At 37.8% G+C, this 23,041-nt stretch overlaps 1 protein-coding gene across 2 annotated transcripts in view; it reads right to left on the minus strand.

The window, feature by feature from the left end:
* Positions 1-2,127: 2,127 nt before the first annotated feature.
* atrnl1b (attractin-like 1b) overlaps positions 2,128-23,041 on the minus strand; it is a 67,687-nt gene continuing 46,773 nt past the window's right edge. For both annotated transcript variants that reach the window (XM_046068483.1, XM_046068482.1), the window contains exons 26-29: positions 21,937-22,015; positions 13,302-13,409; positions 5,793-5,907; positions 2,128-3,984 (exon numbers count right to left, since the gene is read on the minus strand). In XM_046068483.1, coding sequence (XP_045924439.1) covers positions 3,860-3,984; positions 5,793-5,907; positions 13,302-13,409; positions 21,937-22,015 — 427 coding nt within the window. In that variant the 3' untranslated portion in view covers positions 2,128-3,859. The remainder of the gene's footprint in view (positions 3,985-5,792; positions 5,908-13,301; positions 13,410-21,936; positions 22,016-23,041) is intronic.

Raw genomic sequence — 23,041 nt, forward strand, 5'->3', positions numbered from 1 at the left:
GTGAACTAAGCAATAGATTCCTAAATTTGAAATGAATTATTATCATTATTAGCTGAATCTCTGAAATTAAAATAGAAGTTGCTATTTTTTAAGAGCCAGACAATATGAACATCAGGGTATCACTTTTTCACCAGTACCACCAGGTTCAGCACAGCAGTCACTCCAAATATTTTCAGCACATTCCCTTTCCAGTGCTTAGCAATGACCTCTGTTCACTTGAAAAATAACAGCCAGTCACACCTTGGAACAGACACTCGCCTTTTTGTTCAAAAACCCTCAGACTTTATCAGACTCGGGGCCAATTAGCTGGTCCTGGTGTTCACATGCACCTATTAGCATGTTACAGTGTTATCATAGTTAAGGACATGCTCAGTAAGTCCTTTTTTATGAGTTTAAAAGCAAATAACTTAAAACCTTGTCAATATCTACGATATGAAAATGTAGATAACATACATGGTGTGCTGCATTGGATATCTGTAAGAACTGTCATCAGCTCTTCCTCAGTGCTGTGACCAACAACTTGAAACTGCTGGGATGAACATTGTGTGAAGCCAAGTCAAGCCAACGTCAGCTGATTTACACTTTTGCGTTTACTGTCACACAATCTGAAATTCTGAAGAATGACATCTATTACCCTCAGTAATTGAAAAGGGCCAAAAATAGCTAAAGTTTGTCATGTGGAAACTTCTAAACATCTCAGCCAGTCTTTGCTCACATTCATGAATCAATAATAACTGTTCAAAAATTCTCTTTCACCCTTTCTCACCCATTCGCTTTTTGAGTTTCAGGTTGTCTGCACACCGTCAATTCCACAAAATTGGGTAACATTATGTATCATTTTCAAGAAAATACATCGCACCTTTGGAGAATTGAAGAAATCATACAGATATACTGCACAAACAGAAAAGCCCCTTTGTTCAAAGTGCATGCTTGCTACTTGAAAGAGTTTAAAGTAACAAGTCTAACTGACCTAATTCTATTGAAATGACCATTCTGAAAGGAACATTGTGTAAAATCTGAACAATAAATTCATCATAAAGGACTTGCATTATACAGTGTATGTGCCCTTCATATATACAGTAGCACTAAATAGGTTGATCAGTCTTCTTGACTTCAACAGCATAATAATATATGCACATGACAAACACTCCTTTAGGGTGCTAGAGTGGCTCTTCTCCAAGAGCGCCTGCAGCTACTAAGGATACTGTGTATAAAATGAGGATTATCCAGACCAGCACTTTGGCAGGCTGCATCCATTTTCTTTACATCCTTTGTAAAGTGCACACCACTGATGTTGAAGAGGGAACACAAGCACTCTGAAAGGTGTCAACACACTGAAGACAAAACTCTTAATATCAAAATAAATGAAAAAGGTTAGTAATGTTTGTTTGCTTTGCAAGGATACAGGATAATTTTGTTTTATAATGTATTCATCTAATTAACCAACCTTTTCCTTTTTGACTCAGTGTCTTTGCATTGGTTTGCTTGACCACTTGCCTGCTGAATGTCTGCAGCTGATGTTTTGGTGTCATTTTTTAAGCACTACTAAAAGCAAATATAAAACATAGTAGTATATAAAATATAAAAATGTGCCTTTTATTGCTTTATTCCAATTCAATTCAACTACCAAATGGAACTTGAGAAAATGCTTTAATCTTTTAATTCATTAGTGTCACTTAATGCAGTCTTTTACTTGGAGTCAATTCAAAAAGGCTGTTCAGATGCATCCCTTCAAACAAAAATTTGAAAATGAAAGTACAGCCCAAGAAAGTATATAACCACACACACACACACACACACACACACTTTAACTTATATAGATAGTTCTATGTACAAAATATATTTTAGGGACTTCATGATCAATTGTATCCGTGTTAAAACCCCCCCACCAGGATTTCTATCTCAGACACTTTCAGAGGGAATAATTATCCTTAGATGAGGCAATCACCAACCAGCGTTGAACAGTGAACACCAGAATGCAATCACAAATCGTAGGTTTAAGCTTCAGAGACAAAAGCACCAGAAACAGGCATAGGCAATCAAGAAATATTCTGTACAAATCAATGGTTGTATTGTAAGTAGTGTATGTATGCGAAAAGACTGTAGTGGAAAAAAGATTTTCAGGTCTGTTTTTTTTTTTTTTTTATTTCCTGGCATGTTGTTCATCTTTAAAATACACAGAAGATTACTGATATGCAGTTTATCATCTTTTTTTTTTTACGGTACAGTGAGACCCCGATTCCTGTGTAATGACACTGTTATAGGATTACTCTACAAACACAAAATAAAAACACATTAGCTGGCTTACTATCCTTAGGAAATGCATCATAATGACCACTTTGCAACAAAAAGACAATGCCCATACAGTCCTTAAAGATGCACAGTTCAAAAGGAATTGACATTAAAACAACTGATTTAATTCAACAATAAAATCAAGTTAAATGCGCAATTACACAGGAATCTGTTAAATATCAAAACAAAATATTAACAGAAATGCTCTTTACACAAATGTAGCAAAAGACTTACAATTTATCATAGATATAATAACAGGTGACAAACCCTAAAATAAATGATAATCTCTTGCCTTTCTGTCATAAAAACCTGACAAACCCATGAAATCTCAAGAGATAAGAGTGACAAAGACTCACATTTGTTGCAACAAGACTCTGTACAGCTCAGTGTGGAGTAAAAATGGTCGACAGCTTTTAAAATTCTGCAGATCAACATGCCCCCTCCTCCTCAGGAGTTCATGGAAAGCCAAGGCATTATAAAAGGTAACGTAACTCCTTGTACTCAAAGATGAAAATAAAGTCATAGCTTTAGAGGATTCTTTAAAAATAAAATAAAAACAACTTACAAAACAAATTAGTAAACAGCAGCATGGAGGTTTTTCTCCTACATGGCATCCACCCACCACACCAATCCAAGGGCAAGTTCAAAAGCTTAATGTCCAAGTTGCACAGCAAAATGATACAACAACAAACTACAGTGAAGAATCAGAACAGAACTTCAGTGTTTCTCTGCAACTTCTTTAACCGTAGGCACACTGAAAAAAAGATTTTTTAACAAATGAAACTTCCAGTTTGCTAATAAAATGCTCCTAACTTTTTCTTAAGTTTTGGGGTTTTCCATGCTTCAGTTTGATGTCTGATGATTTATTCGTGCCTCCTGCAGTTTGCAGTGTTCTCCCATACGCCGCTGGTAGTGATCGCAGTCTCATGTCTCTGCAGCATTTGTATGTATTCCACAGAAAATACAGACTTTAGCTTTAGCTGGGTGGATGATACATATGTTCAGTAAATGCTAAAAGAGATCGATGATGCTAATTGGCAAAAGTGGTCACGGCGTGTTAAAGAGAGTCCTGGTCTAGCGTGTAGCTTTTTCTCCACAAAAAGGCAGAATGAAGTCAGTCCTTACAGCAAAGGCTGAGATTAGAGTCAGGAGTGTCATAAAAACTAAATGCTTTAGCACCATAGAAAACCACTTGTTGGCAAGCAAAAAGAAGCACAGAAACCTCATAGGCAGTATTTAATGGACATCTACCAGCAATCTATTACACCATCCGTTGTACTTTCTACACGGTGTGAAGGAAATCAGTTAAACTCGGGTCAGGCAGGTGGAGGAAAAGTTGTTTCTGATCACCTGTAGAAACAGAGCAATTGGGCAAAGGTAAGCAGTGTTGTGCTCTTGGGACTTGGCAAGTTTTAGTGAAAACTTGGTTGGTAGCAGCCAAATTAAATCTTCTACATGTAGCCGTGTCTTGTCTCTGGAAAGGCCTCCAACTGGGACCTGCGGCATGTTGGAACAATATGACCTCTGATGGTATAAATAGGGACCAAATGGATTGACGAGTTGAACCTCAGACGCAGGTGCCTTGGTGTGCTGGAGGAAGGGCTTTTCGGTTCTTTAACACCTGGGACTTGTCCTTAAAATCTGTTGGTTTCTGCTGTGAAATGTCTATCAGCGCACTGGCAACGATGATTCCTAAAGGAGGAAGAAAGTGAGAAAAATGTGGGGTGGTGAAAACAACAAAATTTTACAGGTATTTTTTGCATGACATGACAAACACACAAGTACAACCTTTTGCAGCTGACATAGGATGAATCGTCTCCCCATTAAGAAATACGTGTATTTATGCACGAGGTACAGCAGCATAATGTCACAGATTATTTGAATCTCCGACGCTCTGACAGGATCGGTCAGGATAAACTGACAACAGCCTCTCTAATCATGAAAGTAATTCATTAAAGCATAAACACATAGCCTATAGAAATCTATTTACGCATGATCCATCAGGGGAGCTATGTTAAGCCGAGCTCCCCTATAACTTGCATGCTGCCTACAATATGGACCATCGGATTCTAGGAATAGGAAATAACATTACTCTTTTACTCATGGATTTGTTTTTCTGGTGCGGAAATATTTCTCTGTGTTGGTGAATTATTTAAAAAAAAAAAAAAACACCACTTACTTTCGGGTCAAAATGCGTGTGAGATTGTAACGGGTATAATATTACTGTTTTTTTTTTTTTTAGTAATGTGTTATATTACGGCGTTACAGCAAAAGGCAATACATTACTGTAATTGACCCTTCGCTAAGCCACGCCCCCCTTCGTTACTGTTGCGAAGTCCTACAAACTGTTGGATCTGTTGGACTTTTATCTGTCTTTGTCTATTACTGCACTCCCTGGAGAAATATTGTCTAATTTTTGGAAAAAAGAAATAGACAGTCTTGCAGTTGCACTGTGCATTTGAAGGTTGAATTCAGGCTGTAAAAGTGACGTGACAGAAGACAGAAGCTAAAGCCTACCAATCAGAGTAAAAGTGAACCACCGTAATATTATTATTATTGTCTACTGAGAAAGAGGACAATGATATTAAGGATCAACACTGCTTCTGTACAGCTGGGTAAGTCACTATTACAATCATTAAAAAGCAGAACAGCAGGGCTTAACAACGTTACATTCAGTAGTAAATTAGCTAGTGTTAGCTAACTAATATTACATTAGAAACAATAAGACAGCCAACTTTTTCCTGGATTTGTTTTAGGTTTTGGAAAGTGATTAAATAGTACTTCTCCTTTCAACCTCTCTGGGTAGTTATTGTAACTATTAAAAGTGCCCCAGGAACAGTGTTTCACCATATCTTGCAAAAATACAGCAAAAAAAGCTAGAAAACGACTCCTTTTACATTAAAGTCAATGGAGCAGTTAGAGAGTCCTATACTGCGCTGTGATTGGCCATCTGCGTATTCGGGGCATGGCTTAGCGAAGGGTCAATTGCGTTACTTTTGTAACACATTACTCCCAACACTGGCTGTACGTGACATGTATTCAAGGATGGCTGTTTTTGATGTTTGGAAGTTACATCTTTTCAACCATGGACCTGCGTTTGGAAAAGCAGAGTAGATTGCATACAACCAGTCTCATTGTGTCCTGCAAAAACAACATATATTACCTAAAAAGAAAATAAAAAAAATAGTACATATCACACATATCAGCTTTAAAATGGATCATGAGAATCAGACATGACAACTTGGAAAAAGAAATCACTTAGATTGTATTCATCAATCCAATTGATGTTGTTTTTTTGGAAAAGTGACCTTATTTGCCAATTGTGCTTTTGGATTTTGAAGAAATATTTGACTCAACACAAAAATTCTGATGTGCAGTCTGGTGGCTGGTAAGTGTGGTCTTTAAAGACACTTGCTGCATACTGCAAAGCTTATACATTTTAATCAAAATAAGAAAAATGTTGACATCAAAATGACAGTTATTGTTTGCGTGTGAGTTACCTGATTGTCCTGGGGGAGGTAAGCCTGAGGGCCCGGAGGGCAGACGCATGAGGACAGTCAACACAGCAGCTTTCCCTCCAGAACAAGGCTCCATCGCAACCGGTTTGGGTGCACCCTGAGAAGACAGATAAAATCATCCAGATGACTATGAAAGACGGTTAACTTTCCAAAAACATAAAGACGTTCACTGGTTTATTAGGATTTTACAGTAAAAATATTGACTATGGAAAGCTGTATCCTGCACAGAAAACACCAATAATAGTATTTTATGTGAAACAGAATGCTTGATAGAAGTCCTTAAATCGACTTGATTGGCACAATAACACAGGATCTTTTGGTTGACATACATTTTGCAGTGATGCGACAGTCATACTTGAAAAGTCTTGATAGTTGTTTTCTGCAGAATTTTATTTTTTTATTTTATGGGACCAACGGTCACTGATATCAGTTGCTGGAGTTGCTGCATTTAAGACGAGACACCCTCCTCCTGAGACAAATGGTTCTATTGGTCACACAATGAAAACACTTGTGTGTGTCCCTGTCAGACAGTCCACGTGTCGAGGCAATGACCTACCCTCGGAGTTAATGGCCAAAACTGCTTGTCTCAAGCGTGAAAAACATGTCATCCTGATAATGAATGTCAAGGGTTTCACAGCATGTTTTGGATGAGGGGATAGAAATTGGGGAATAATAACATGTCTGAATAGAGCTGAGGTTTTTTTATTTTTTTCTTCTTTGTTTGACTGAATTTAAAATGGAGATGAGAGAGTTGACAAGAGGCAAAATGGTCCAAAAACAGGGATGCACAAGTAGATTAAAACATGAGAGAATCAGGATGAACTAATTTGTATTAAGATGTTCCAATTAATTTTTTTGTTGTATATTTTCCCCTCTGCAAAAAAAGCAGCTTATTTGTGTATTTTGAATGAGAATTTACTCCAAAAACCTTGATATACGAAATATACACGTATGTTAAGTATAAATGATACATTGCGCACCAAAAGTTACACACAGATTTGTTCGAGCTGTCAAGGGACAAAATATATTTAACATAACATCTGATGTAAATGCATGTGAAGGTACTGTTTCACCCACTCTTTGCCACGTGGAGTAATTTAATCAAATAAAGCATGCAGTGTAATACCCCATGCAACTTCCAATTAAGTTTGCCACTTCAAATGCCATAGTTCACAACTACAGTAAGTTTCTTAGTTACTCAGTGACACTGAAGGTGTTAAAAAAGCCATTTAACATGATTAACCTCATAATACAGACAGTATGGATGAACATTTCTTCTCAGCACACCACAGATAAGGAGAGAAACTGAAACGTCAAATATTTGAAAACTTCTTAAAAGCTCAACTAAAAGAATCAACCCAAACCAAAAAAAAACAAATATGTCCAGGAATAATAACAGTGTAGTGTTTGGTGTGTTTAAGAGTTCTTAAAATTAATAGCATAGCTGCTAATGGCAGCTAGTTAGCACAGCATTGTTCAACCAAAACCTTCCCAACTACACCTAGCCAATGTTTGGCTATTTTGTAATCTAATAAAACATGCATAGGCTATTATATTAGCGTGTCTGTCATGCAAGCAGAAAAACTAGCCAAGCTTGTGCGCAATATATTACTTTTCCTTACTTTAAGTTACAGTTTTTAGTTTACAGACACTGAAAAAAGGTGGACAAGTATGAATGGAGCATCTTTCAGGGCACATTGTACTGCAAATTATTTACTGATAAGTTTGTCCAGATAAAGGAGCTAATTCAAGGTAAAGCTAATGATTAGTTAGCTTATCAATGAACACACTCTGTAGTCAAAGGAGTAAATGTTTCTTTTTATGAAGAATTGTAGTGTATAAACTGGCAAACTTTAACAAGCACACTACTGAATGTTGATTCTGAGCGGAACTGGATTTGTCCTTCATCACAACAGAGCCCTCTTTGCAGAATTCAGATAATTTCTGGAGGTTATGAATGCTGTCAACATTGGCCCAGGTTGTTTTCCATTTCCCTGTACTTCTAATCAGCTGGAACTAACACAGAGGGACAGAAAGATGAGGAGAATGGGGAGCAGGACAAAGGTGGAGAAATAAAAATAAAAAGGCAGACCAGAGTACAAATAAGTATGTGACACAGACAAACTCTAATTGTTGATAAGCTCTTCTAGGAAACCCAAGATTTATACAGTTTTTACTCAGGCCATATAACTAATGCATACTCAACTTTAAGACTAATTTATATGTAACCCATGGATCAACTGTAAAGACAAACTTCATACATTCATTAGTCCAGGGGGCCTCAAGTGTCTTCTCAAGACTGCACATCAAGTATTAAGTACATATATATACATACATATCAAGTACATATTTTATATGTAATGCTCTGAAAGACTCAAAACCTTCATAGGCACCATGTGAAAGCAAATCCAATTTCAGACATGAGAGGACTGGACTGCACACACAAGACATGTTTCTGTATTGCAGGCAGGTTCGAAACTGACAGACTGTTTATGTGCATTCTTACTCAGTCCAATTAGGCCAGAACGATCGGAACACAATATTCTTGTGCATCTTTTTAGGTAAATTGATGATCGAGAGGCACATATTAGATTAGATCTACAGCTGACATACAAGGGCAATTAAATTGCCAGCCATTCCACAACCACTGAAGTGATCCTGCTAATGAATAGCTATATAAGCCACGTTCATACAAGGGAGCCAATTTAACCAATGCTGACTTTATTTACTGATTAAAGCAGATTCCACTGCAAGCTATACTTAAGTGGATCACTGGGTGAAAAATCATAGCTGATACAAATTAGTAAACACTGTGACAAAATTCTGGTTTTAAGACTTGTTCCAACACTTCTGTATCGTATATGTAAAAATACTGTCTCAATCATTGCAATCATTGTGAAATACTAACACCATAATATTAATCAAATAGTATTTAAATACATGGCAAGTGCTACTTCTAGCGGTTTAATGGTTTATCGGTCCACTACTTTGGTCAAGGCTGAAATATCTCAACTGCTAAACGGCGAGAAATTAAGATGAAATGTCACACAGAAATTCATGATCCCCACATGATGAATCCCACCAACTTTGGGTATCCCCTGATTTTTCATTTAGCGCCCCCATCAGGTAAAAAATTTATTTTGTAATTACTTTTCCATCAGCCTCAGCTGAAGCTCGTGTTTTGACTTGGTGCTCAAATGCAGTCAAGAAGGACTCTGTATCCCAAATGCCAGACTGTTAATTGTGAAGATGAAACTTTCATATTATCATGTGGTTGCTGCTGTTTACATTCACCCCAAATGCAAATGCACTGTGGAATGTTCTGGGTCTTATACATGTATGTAGGGTATATATGTACATGAATAACTGCATTGTTTTATTTTACATGTTACCATATTTTAATTTAGACCTACACTTAATTATGTGTGTGTGTGTGTGTGTGTGTGTGTGTGTGTGTGTGTGTGTGTGTGTGTGTGTGTGTGTGTGTGTGTGTGTGTAGCGCGAAGGAACTACAAATTCCATTTCGTTATGCAGCCTTTTACCGTTGAATGACTTATAAACAACCTTGTAAACTTATTATTGTACCTTGTTGTTGTTTAGCGGCAATTAGCAACAGTTGCTTAACTAAGACGTGTTAGCATTTAGCTCATAGCACTGCTGTACTTAAGTTACAACCTCATAGAGCCGCTAGCATCGCTGTAGATGCTCAAGTCTTGTTAATCCAAACACATACGCGACCCGTTTGCTAACTCTTGCTGCGACCATGTTACTCTGCAGACAGCTCTTTCTCATGTTCTTCAGCACCATGTACCAGTCACCAGGCAAGCTATGGACTTAAATTATACACAAAGTCGACTAGTAATAGTATTGATATAAATGGTAGTAGTAGTATTAGTATAAGTATTATTACTAGTAACTTTGTGGCACATAATGCCTTTTCGCAATGCTGTCTGTCAATTAAATAACCAAATGATGACTAACCTTAGAGTGTGCATTTCCACATTACATTCTTTGCTGCGCTATTTATGGAACAATACTTATCTATGCAAGTACTGTCACACACAATGCCATGTTTTTTGCCATTACAGCAAAGTAACACATTTTTATTTTGGGTGAAAGGCAACAATAATAGCAAAATTAAAATCGCTTTCTTTTTTCTTGCTCTCTCTCATTTTATCTGTGAAATGCTTTTATTAATCTGAGATAACGGAAGCATTTCTACAATGCAGAGGAAAATAAAAACATTAATAAATCATTTTATTCCATTTCAATGATTGGGGTGGCATTTTCTATCAAGGTTGTTTTTTTTTTTTTTTTTAAACTGCACCGTCCATTTTCATATCTTTCCAAAGAAGGTTTACACAGCATGCCTTTCTACTAAGCATTAATCAAGCACGAGGACTGTATTATGGTCATTCATAGCCATCCAAGCACATAAACTTGCATACACGCACACACACAATGTATCTGCTTTCTTTTCCCCTGCTGACAGGTGTCATCCATCATACTAGCTGTCCGTTAGTGGTGCCATATGTTGAATGCCAGCCATAGTGAATAGAGACATCTGTGATATCAAGGCCTAGGCCTGCAGTGTTTGGACCCGGCTGGCTCGCTGTCCAACAGCTGCTGACATCTTGGTCACTAAAAGCAATGTCCATCTCTTGGGATTTAAAACTGACAAAACAATGGAGGAAATGGGCACAAAGGCTGTTTTTATTTTCTCTCAGGCCAGCTGGAGGGTCTGCAAAGTCTTAGTGACAGAGAGCTGGTACTAACTAATGCAGTGAGATCACTGCTGACAGAACAATCACAGAATAAGTTCTTAAATGTTTTCATGTGTTTTCATGTGTGTGGGGAGACATTTGGCACTTCAGCTTCCTGTAAAAGCTGCATCAGTGTGGTTATGATGCAAAAATGCATTCCATGCCCCTAACAGAACATTTTAACTTAAGAAAACCTCAAGACTTTCAATTTCCCCTGTACTGTATGCAACTCTTGCATTTTGTGCTATATATATATATGCTTACATTACCTATACAAGTAGTCTTGTTTGCATTGACTCAGTGAATGAGTGGGTCCAAGTTAAAAGTACAAACAGGGCTGGTGAAAAACCAGGAAGGTAGGAAACCAGTGATGCTAGGCGTGGCATCCGTGTCCTCTTTGATATCAACAAATATTTCCAATAAAGTGGTGCCAGATGCTGACCAATTAACCTTTATAAAAGAGAATTAGGCTAGTTACATATGGTTCACCTTCAGCTTGCGCCAAGCTATGCAACGGAGCTGTATGTGGTCCAACACATGCATTTGCACATTTGAAACCATGTAGATTAGATTTTGCTCAAGGAATGAGTCCAAACTACACTGACATATTTGAAAAGCTGACAAAGGCTGTGTGAGTATGATAATGTGCTTCCAGATATACAAATATATGAGATATAGACGCATCTACTTGATGCAAATCATTTTAATCCCCTGGAAGCTTAAAATAAAAATAAACTTCTTAATATATTATAGTATGAAACACCTAAGAAATTGCATGTTGGGCAAATGTGTATAAATGTCTAAATGCATGCAGGACTGGCCATAAGAGCTCTGAAAAATATTTTCAACATAGAAATGTGTATTGTGTATTATTAACATAGTTATTTTTCCTCTGCTTCACTGCAAGGTACAGTTATATGATCTTTCAGGAAGTATACAAGGTGCTCATGTCGGATTTGGCTACTGCACATCTTGAATTATCATCAGACACTTAGGCTGTGCTGCCCTCACATATTGTTGAATGGGATTTTAAACCACAGGAAAATCTGGAATGGCAATGATTAACAAAATAGCACTCAATTAATTCATTATCATTATGATCCTTGACAATTATACTTTTGTTTGGGGCAAGAAAGTTGCTTGTTTGTACCCTTGTATGCTTAATTCACCGGATACCATATGTTTTGGTAGGTGCCAATAATATGCAAAATGTGTAAAAAATGTAGGAAACAGGCATGCAAGTTATTTCTAAACCAACAAAGGTCTCCGGTGTTTTCTGCAACAATAATTTTATAGTAAACTTCCTTCAAAGCTGTATGGACATCTAAGTGAAATTAAAAGTCAAGCATTCACAGGTTCACTCTGCATCTTGAAAGTGTCAAGAAACAGAAGACTGGAGATGTGTTCGTTTTCCAGTTATCGCTTCCAAAACAGCTTGGGACTCTCAGACTCTCAGCAGTACTCTCCAGTGAATGCAAAGTCTCTACCTTAATGCACTCTATAACAAGAACACTGTCTTTGGTTTCTGTGCAAGAAGGGGAGGGCTGGAATAAATTATTAAATAAAAGACACAGACACCTCACTGACAAGTATGTAATTAACATTTTACTCAAATCAAGGTAAAGGGGTTTCCAACACTTTTCAGATTCCGGTTGTAATTCACTGCTTTAAGAGTGCAGCAATAAAGTGCACTCAGACAGCTAAGAAGCATTGTTTTTCTCCTCTTTTGTTCTTTACATTGCCCTTCACAATACCATAATGCATAGTGAGTACCACTCAGCCTACACAAATAGCTAATGTAGCACCTCTTTACTGATTGCCACAGTGATTTTATTTCTCTCAGCAGCAGGTGACACTGAGATGGCCCCGCCTGAGGAAACACTGTTGGTCCTGCGAAGTCAATTTGAGGATGTAGCTTCATATTGCTTTAAGGTACTGTTTTATCCCAAGTGGCATCGAGTCCTAGACTGTGCTTAGTGCCAGAGTTCTTCTCTACTTCTTGTTTGTACGGGTGGTATTAAAAGGTATGAAGATGTGAACTACCAACTGGTCAGTACAGAGAATTCCAGACGTGCAAATTAGCCAAAACAAAAACATGTAGTAAAATAAACACTAAGGACAACAAAAACACAATAATAAAATGCTCCAGAAGCCATCCTGACTTTAAAATCAGAGCAATACCTTTCCAATGCAGTGATGCTTTTTCTAAGGAGTGACCACCTTTTCTTTGTAAGAAATTAAAACAACCATGAAAAAATCTTTAGAAAAATCTATACAAATCTTGGCATCATGACATCACTTCATATTAAAGATGCTGGTTCGATTAAAAAATGTCAGCAAGTTTGTAGCCCTTATTGAAGAGGACAGTTCATATTAAGAAGAGGGGCATGGCAAGAGAGTATTTGTTATTGATATGGTGAACGGATAAAAAGCTGACATATCTCGAGGAGAATGCATGAGCTGGTTGAGTACTGCAAAATACGGTCTAATTACGTAACACTACTGCTGTATGTCAATAGAAGCACTAAGGCATCTAAGCTTGCTTGTATAAATTGGGAACATTTATACCAATTATTATTACCATTTATTGCATACACTGTATTGGCACAAGTTTGATAATATTTTGTTGTGTGTGTGTGTGTGTGTGTGTGTGTGTGTGTGTGTGTGTGTGTGTGTGTGTGTGTGTGTGTGTGTGTGTGTGTGTGTTAAGCACACAAGCATTACTCACATCAACCACAGGCTGCAACAGTTCTGTTTGTTCTCCCCTGGCATCCAGTGCAACAGCAACTGAGGCAAATGGACGACTGGCCATCTGCTGACGCTCTCTCATCAGCTGCTGTAATATCGACACAGATGAGAAATGAGCAAAACATAGTCCAATCAGCAATAGTAAAGTAATATTTTACATGCCAATACATTATGAAGCTGAAAATCATCAGCAGATATCAATTCAATCAATTAATTTGATTGCAGCAGTTTGCAACATGATATTTCATTTCCACATACAGTATACCAGCACAGACAAATACAAAGGATTCCCTCAAGGGTTCGGCACAGAAACGCTTTGTTTAGGTTAGTGCCCAAAAGTTATACCATTTCTGTTGCTTAGACTGATCAGAAAATAGCTTCTCGTTCCCCACTAATCAATATTGTAAAACAACTAGCGCCACACTTTCATCAGCAATGCAGTGTCTGATCAATATCGAAACAGGCCACTATTTTAGTGCCAAGGACATCACTGATTGGTATTGGATTTGTGATGAGCTTTAGTGTGCTACATTAAGATCTAATTGTACTTCAGATTACTGAGCCCATCAAGCCGCTGTGATGATCAGCCTTATAACCTGCCTTTCCTTTGTACTTCTCTGAAGTTCTACATGCACAAAAACATCACACACAATTTCATACAAATCTATGTAGTCATAAAGTACACATGCAAATACTGTAAAAATGAATTTAGAGTAAGAACGATATTCGTTATTTAAAGAGTTTGGAGGGTGGTGTTTTTTTATCCTTTCCAAATCCAAAAACACAAGAGCAAATATGTAAGACATAAATTAAAAAGGGTTTGCTTAAATGTAAGCTGCAAACGTTAGTTTGTCTGGCTAACTAGCTTACTACCTAGCATTACAGTAGTAACTCATGTTACTTTTGAGGCCAAGGGGCATTTTATTAGCTAACTACATTTTGTGGTGTTCTAGGTCACAATAAAAAAAGCTCTGTTCTTAACAGTAAATCAACTGTGTAGTAATTCCCCACTGTGTGGAAGCCTGTCCTGGATGCCTCTCTAAGCGTATGCAATGCTGACAGTGTTCGTCTTTTAGCACAGTATCATGTATAAAGCAAACAAGTGCATATTTAAGAGCCCTTTTATGGGGATTTTCATTTTAAAAAATGTGAGCTGGAAACATTAAAGCCAGAGACACCGTTTTCAACTCGTGGAGCTAATGTTAGCTGAGGAAACAAGCTATCAATAGCTGCTAAAATCTGCCAGCGACTGTTGTCATTTGAGCCGACAAAGCAATGGTAGTCTGCTAGAAATTAGAAGCCTGCTTTTGTCTACTGCTGTCTAAAATCAAGGGCACATTATTTTTAAAATGACTGAGAATATAATAAATAGTCTGCCCAGGAAACAGAAGTTTACTGAAAAATGTACTTAAATCATAGTAGGAAGTAAATTTCACTTAGTCAAATAAGGTTTAAAATGAAAAACAAAAATATTCATTGTATGGCGTAATGATACATCAACTCATCCTACAACAGAGGAATATCTATCTTTTTTCAAACACTCTAAGCACTTTAAAACTCAACTCACATCATCTGTTTGAAAAAATGTGCCTGTTTGGGTCAGCTGTATGGGAATGTTGAGCTCTATTGTGGTCTCATTCCTCAGTAGGAATTTGTCCTTGGTGTAGTAATAAACCCTGGGATTCTTGTGTCCAGAGCGTCAGCCTCACTCACTCTGAATATTATTAAGTATTCATTAGTCTGGCTATTAATTGTCAAAATTTAGATGAGGTCTGGAGAGGTTGATAGCATTGTACAAACGAACAAGTGAAAAAAAATCTTTAGAAGACGCTTTGAATCAACATCTTGGAGTATCAAGGACTCCATCTATATGACAGGTTTACAAAGAGTATGTCAGAGCAGTGTATTGATTTTTTTTTGTTATCGCTCTGTTGAGGGCGTACACGGGAAAACATTCAAAAGTGATGGTGGTATTCAATTAATGTGTCAAAACCTTATTGGATATTTGGGAGCTAACAGTGACTCATTATTAATACTTGCACAGACAGTTCTTCAACAACAGCCTTAATCTGTGGCTTTTTGTAAGGTTCAATTAAAAAAAGACCTCACGCTGGCTACCAAACAATGAATCAAAACATCATGTTCTCAAACCTAGCCGATAATTAATACACTTTTAAAGTAAATGCACTCTAACCTGTTTGAAACACCTGAAATGGCAAACAACAATGTAACGCAATGCATTTCATTTTCATTTTCACCTTTATATACAAGAGTGATATTTATTTTAAAAGTTACAGATGGCATTCACTTTGGATAATTCTTTATTGACTGTGTGTTATATTCAATTTGCAGATTCAACAGTGATAATTAACATTATGACACAATGTCCAATACCCTTTCAAATAGCTGTAATGACATGATCTAATGCTCAAAAATGTAAAATAAATCTTTATTGCAGGTGACAAAACACACACAGTGGCAAAGTCGAAACACGCCGCCTGCAGTCCTTCAGAGGGGTTCTTTAGCTCAGCTAGGCCATGTGCATAACCTATTTGTCAAAAAGCCCAGTCTTTCCCCTCTCAAATAAAACCAACACAAAAAAAGGCTAAAATTTTGAAATATGGTCAGTGTGTTTTATATGATCTGTGTATCATAAATACTGTCTCGCAGCCCATGTTAAAGCATTTTGAACACTAAACTATTCCTTTCCAGACAAGCCTTCACTGTTGGGGAGTGAAGGAGTGGAAAGTTCGGTTCAGTTCTGTGTACGAATTGCTTTGCTGAATCACTCTGAAAACATTCCCTAGGGGAGGTAAAGCTGAGAAAAAAAAAAACAACAGCCATGTGAAATTGAGATTGATCACCTGATTGATTTTTCTTTTTGTAGGTCTGATTTTTAAACTTTAAATCTAAGGGTCCATGTTGTACATCTCTACTATTAAACATCAAAGCAGCAACATCAAACCTACAGATTTGAGATGCTGGGCCACTGCAGGTCAAAATGAGAAATTTTGCCCTTTCCGAAAAGATAAAAGCAGGACGGAGGGCCTAGTGGGGTTGGTGCAAAACAAGAAAACAGCTCACGGCTTATTATGGTTGCCAACACAAATGCTTCAAATCCAACAACATTCATCCTAAATGTCAGATAGCAGTAATGTTATTTATGTTGGAGGATTCATTTAAAGCAACAAAGCATAAGAAGTGACCAAAAGCCAAGTCAGGGAACGCTAACACTTTGCTCTGTGTCTGGCGCAGGCATACAAAATGTGCAGGGAATATAATACTTCAAAAGGGCCAGGACAATGCCAGAGAGGTTCTAGAAATGAATACTAAGTTAATGACAAAACACAAAAGTGCATTTGGTCAAGAATACAAGCTGGAGCCATTCACGGTTGTGATAAGGGTCGGCATGCAGCGCGCCTTGCTATGCAGGTTGATTAATTTGGCAAGTGATTGCATGTATTATCTGTCTTGTGAATACAGCATTTTGTTCCCTTCATTGGATTCTATAAAAGGGCAAGTTTTAACCCGCCTCTGAGTATATTCTACACATAAGCAGGTCACTTTGTCCTTTTCAAAGATTATTGGCTGTACCTACAGGCGGCGTCATTTAGTGTTCAGTTTAACATGTAAGCAAATGACAATGTGCGTTCTCTGGTGGTTTCCATTTTTTGACTACTTAACTGCATGTTGATGTATGCTTTCACAATCTACACGCACACACACACACACACACACACAGAGCGATTAACGGACTGAAGGCTGATGACTAAATGAAGATATCCAGTCTAGTAGACTGCCATGTGGTTTTGCGTAGGCTAAAGTACCAAGAACTCATCCAGAAATAAGTAAAATATGTATTATTGTGGTTGTGTAAAGTAATAATTCTAACATAAAATATAAATAATTCAATACATGTTAACTTGTGGTATTCCTGTCATTCTGTTTTACTCATTAGTGGGACAGCATCTAAGCTTCCAAGGGTAAGCTATAACCCAAGTTGAACTCCTAACACAGCCATACTTCATCATCTTAACTTTAGAGGATTTTTTTAGAGTGCAAACTTTCAACTGAACAAGGGACAATCAAGGTGACCAGGGGCTGAAGAGTAGGATAATCTTATTATAGCAATCGATGACTGCTGATTGAGCTCTGTTAAGGGAAGAGCAGAACGTGGGATTACGCCAAGTCTACAGGGGCACATGGGAGAATTGGTGTGGTAAGTAATGTGTTCCTTTCAGTTTTGTCAATGCAAGCGTAATAGCTTATTAGACAATCGAGCGGGCTTAATCAAAATGGGTCTGTTTATGATCATTTTTAAGTAACTGATAATTGGGTTTTCCGCAAAGGTTTGCGCTGCCAGCATATAAAAAGGGTGTCTTTTACAGAAAACGCACTTCAGCTCTGCATGAAAAAGCCATTTCATTCATTTGAATGAGGGCAACACAGCAGGCGTACCAAAGCAGAAGGCAAAAACATAAATCACAGGGTCATCCAGAAAAAAAATGTACCCGACTCAAAATCTGCCCGGACGCAATACCACTTGATCTGCCAATCAAATATATGCAAGTAGACATCCCTGGTAGATTACTTTGTAACATAAACTGTGTATTTCTGTACTTATACTGTTTATCTATTTCTCAAATTGGACTTCCTGGATTGTATTTTATGTCTCACGGTACCTAAAGCAACACCCCCCACCACCAACGCAGCCACCAGCAGTTTCAATTCCCGCTAAGAGTCTACAGCCATGTTAGCGCCTCTGTGAGTCTGTACTCTGGCACAGCAGTGTTTTGAACCTAATGCTAACATCAACCTCCTGTCATGCTCAAGCTAACGTGCTGATGTTAAGCCCGTCAAATGTTTGCCAAGTTAACCACTTAGTTTAGACTGTTCATTTCATCATCATGGTATGATGGAACAAAATTTCTTGGCAATCAATTTACTAAATGCTAAAATATTTCACTTGTTGGTGGTGCTAGAGGAAAAGGGGATCACCAGAGTAGCATTCATCCATCCAATAGTTATTGCGATATTTTAGTCTCACAGACCAACCGACATTGCCATCCCTACAGCCTATCAGTGACACACCATTATAGAAACAACATAGGCCTTGCTCTTGGCCTTTACATTCATCACCATCTTGTTTAAGCTGTTTAAGTTACAAACTGGCCACAGCCATTACCAATGTCATGGCCAGGGCAACATCTATGGCCTGATAATAGCTATCAATAAACAGAGCTAATTAGTTACTGGTGGACTGAGTAAATGGTATGCTTAAAGATGCTGCAAAAAAATAATGGTCCTTTTTATGGTAACTGCTGCTCAATAATAGTTTTGAGTGCCAGTAAAAACATCACCGCTCTACTTGATGGTCAGCACATATGTTTCTAGTGTGTATGAGATGCGTCTCTGCGTGTTTGTACGAGCGTGTGAGAGAGATAAAGAGAGGGGAGACTGCATTAGATACATCCACATAGTTGTGTGTGAAACATCTCTGTGCGCAGTCTCGTGAAATGTCAGCGCCCCCTCCCATCTGTTCCCCCCACAGGTAGCTTCAAAGAGGTCAGCCCTCGCCGTCCTCCGTGGCATTTACAGCTGTTGTCTTTTCATCCCTTTGTCACCCCACTCCAAGTCTCCATCCAAGTCTCGTCACATATCCTCAGCTAAATTATTATTATTAACAGCTGTACCTTTGGTACTAAGTCCTTTCAATTCCTGAAAAAAAAAGAAAAGCCCTTATCCAATTAGTGCATTAATGTGGTAAAAGATCAGCTTTGTAATATTAGGCCAATACCAGGAATTACAAATTTAGTACCTCATGGCTTTAAGTTTCTGAGAGGCTGTTAGCGGTTATTATTCTCTCCTCCATCCGCAGCTAATTTTCAAAATGACATACAGACAATGCTTACTTCGGTATGTACAAATATTCATCAAATGTTTCTAGTAAAAAAATTGTGTATAAACACATTGCTCTTTAGACCTAGCACAACCGAGAAGTGCTAACATAGGTTTCACGCCAGAAAGCCAATAAAAAAAACATTCAAAAGTTCAATCAGTACCAGACATCCATATGCCACTTGGCTGGCTCAGTGTATCATTATTGTCTCCGCTATCACTAGACGCCTCATTAGGACTCGTTTATTCCACGTCCTTATGTCAGATGGAGGCTTGTGAGCATTAGATGGCTTCCAGCCCAAATGCCTTCATTCTGTATTTGGACAAGCCTCCTAAGTGCATGGGCCTGTCCACAAGCCCTTTCAAATTAACTGGACACGATGCTCAGTGAATCAGTGCTCGAATGGACAACATTGGCAGGAATCAAATCAGTTAATCTAATATTGTACAGGTCTTGGTGCTGTCTCAACACAAGTTAGTGATCACACTGAAACTCTTCTCACTGTTATCACTTCACATCAGTACCGACAGAATGTTGTATGTATGCAACCTAAAATGTCTACCATGACTACCAGTGTGACAAATAATTATTCATGAATGCCATCACTAGCTTGATGATTTATATAATAATGGTTAGCTGATGCTGGTAATTTGAATTAAGCAGCTTTTGCTTATTACTCCCTCAAATTAAAAGGTTAGTCCATCGATTTAACATTGCACTCCCATTACAACGTGGGACTCACGATGGACAGTAAAAAAAATTTTTTTTAAACAGGATCAAAATCAACACAGCAGCAATACAGTTTTGTTTGTCATGTATCTAAAGCAGAGTGCCCACTTTAAAATGGAGAATTTTCAATGTCCAGTATCACTTAAAGAAAAGCAAACACCAAAGCAGAGTCCTTTCGAAGACACATAGAAGGATTTGTGTATAATTGTCCAATGAGCAGCCAGAGCTGCAGACAGACTATCTTGTTTTCTGTTGTTTTTGTTTTTTAAAGATTGATTAAGTCTGCACCTGTCAGATACTGATAATAGAGCTTATTAAACAAAAGTGAGAAAAGGATCCAAATTGGAGGTTATCCACAGGATTGTTGGATCCCTCTCAGTAGCTGAACCACTTGCATCTTAGCTTTAGTTGTAAGAAATCAAATTCCATACAAATGGTCAAAACAGGAGCAAACAGGCCTGGATCAACACAGAAAAAGGTTACACTGATTGCAGTATGAGGCATGCAGAACAGTTGTTTGAACTTTTAGCTACAAGAAACATCTTCAGACACAAGTACTTACATAAGTGAGGCACCGGATGCCACAAGTCATACACAAAACCTATTTTCTCAGACAGGATTTAAAATCGGACCATAACTAGTTCAGCAATTATCACTACAAATGATCATATTTTGTGCCTTCAATGACAAACCTTTTCAATCACCTTAAATTAAGAAATGGAGATTTTTATTTAACCATTTATCCATTTTCATCTGGCTGCTGAAGGGCAGTGACAAACAGATGATAGGAATGCTAAGAGCAGATGGGAAAAGTGAGCAGAATTTCAATGACGTGAGCCCATCTGTCTGCATTAATTTTTATTGACTTTAATTCTTTGGATAGGCATGATTCATAGTCATGGTAGCTATCATTCTTGTTTATTTTCACATATCAATTAGAGGATATAAAATTCAGATCTTATGATTATCAATGTCATCCCCAAAGGGGAAATAAATCGCAGGAGCTTTATTAGTAGACTGAGGGTCATAAGGCTGGATGAGAACCAAATTAAACTTCTTGCTATTAAGTATCAAACAGCATCTAGGAGAATACTGGGTTCACTCTGAAGAGATGGAAATGATGGTTGCTCTTACAGAAACCAGCAACCGCCCCATGCAGTTTGGGTTAAGGGAAGTGCGGAGAATTTACATACGTTTGCTCTCTTCCTCAATTTCCTGTGCTGTATCATTCTTATGCGCACTGCCAATCACCTCATCTTTCACCCCTTTTCATTCCCATCTTTTCTCAACCCCATCTTCCACACCACCACTGAATATTAATGTTTCATTCTATCCATCCCCGTCCTTACTCACAGCAGCTCTACTCGCTTCTTCATGCTTTTTCCACTAGTCCATTTAACTTAAATCCCTAATTTATCTGAATTACCATCTCTTTTAGCCATATTTGTTTCAGACTAAATAATCCATCAAATACTAGGACATCGTATGTACTGATGTTCTATCTTACAGTTTAGACTTCATCAGCCCAGTTGATGCAATTGAGCAATCATCTGGCACATCTGGTATTTATCAGCCGTTGTTTTCCAACAACTCTGCCTTCTCAAACCAAAAGACTGGAATAGCAAATGTTTTCGCTGGCCTTTTTTGTGTAACTCTGCTCTTAAACATATTAATTGTATTTTAGATAAATTTATCACAATTTCTTTCTCCTCTTGCAATTCTTTTTTAGACCCATACTATTAAAACAGCACTGTGCTATTTGTGCTCTTTGCCTTTCTAATGTGTAGAGATGAGGGCTTATGTGTTAAAATGCAGTTTTCTTTAGGTTGCAAAAGTGTTTCAGAAGGATTGGGAACCATCATGTTGAGCAATGATATTTGCAAAAAGTACTGTCTTTGCTAACGTGTTGAAGAATCTGGAAGTTATTTAAATATTGCTGTGGTCAGGTGTATATCACACATTATCAGAATGTGTTTTATGGACTTACTTCTCTCCGCCGTGAAGCCCAGCAGGTCTGTTTGATCTTCCACACCACTGCTGCCACCAGGAGTAGTGATAGAAAGCAACTGGAATAAAATAGAGGCAACAATATCAAGCAAGATGATTATATTTAAAGCTTCTCTGTTGCTGATACTAAATATAAACATGCAGCTAACCCAGGTGAGTTTCACGACACCATGTTGCAATAATCCCTGTCTTTACATTGTCACACGCCAGCTGTAATTCAATAGTTCTGCATGCTCTCTCAGTGGACACAGTGAATAACTTGGTTACTTTCTGCCGACCAGAAGTAATTCACTGTGTCCAAAGGAACACAAGGAAAATGTAACATATCATCATCATAACATCATCACTGCTATTGAAGAAGAACAACATATATCGAAACATAAAAAGGAGATGATATGAAGAGGTAGCACACTGATTTCTTATCAGACTGAATATTTTGGCCGATTACTTCAATTAATAGCCCAACAGTAAAATCATTAGTCATGGGAAATTCAGCAAGGCCCAAGTGCTACTGGGATAGAAAAATATGACTGATTGAGATCTTCCACTTCATTATCCTGGTGACAGATGATGATAAATGTAAAGATTATTAAGTGCTGAAGAGAATTTCTGTATTTTTGAGGAACATGTGGGAGTTTTGGCTAATCTTTGACCTGTGTGTAGGGGGTATTTTGTATCAAAGAGGGGATATACAGTATTTGTGGTTTAGGTATCTATAGTGTGTTAATCTAGCTTGCTTTGCATGCATTTTGGTTAGGTAAAAATATATGGCAACAAAATAAAAGGCCAAATATTGGTGTCAGCAATTTTTAATAGAACAAATTGCTCAGTCATTAACAAGTATTTAAAATTTCCCCTTAATTACTCTCTGCTCACTGAATTAGAAGAACATGACCCCGTTCTGGATGTCCAGGAACAAAGACAATCATATTTGGATTTGAAACACACACTGTAATATGACCGGTGAGCCCTTGTCTTTAGGGACATGCCACATTTCTAAAATGGGCAGATGGGTCCAATAAGCACATCTCACCAAAGACACGTGACTAGCTCTGATTTCATGGGTCCATTTGGTAGATATTTCA

The sequence above is a fragment of the Micropterus dolomieu genome, linkage group LG14 (assembly GCF_021292245.1).
Source record: "Micropterus dolomieu isolate WLL.071019.BEF.003 ecotype Adirondacks linkage group LG14, ASM2129224v1, whole genome shotgun sequence".
NCBI lineage: Eukaryota > Metazoa > Chordata > Actinopteri > Centrarchiformes > Centrarchidae > Micropterus > Micropterus dolomieu.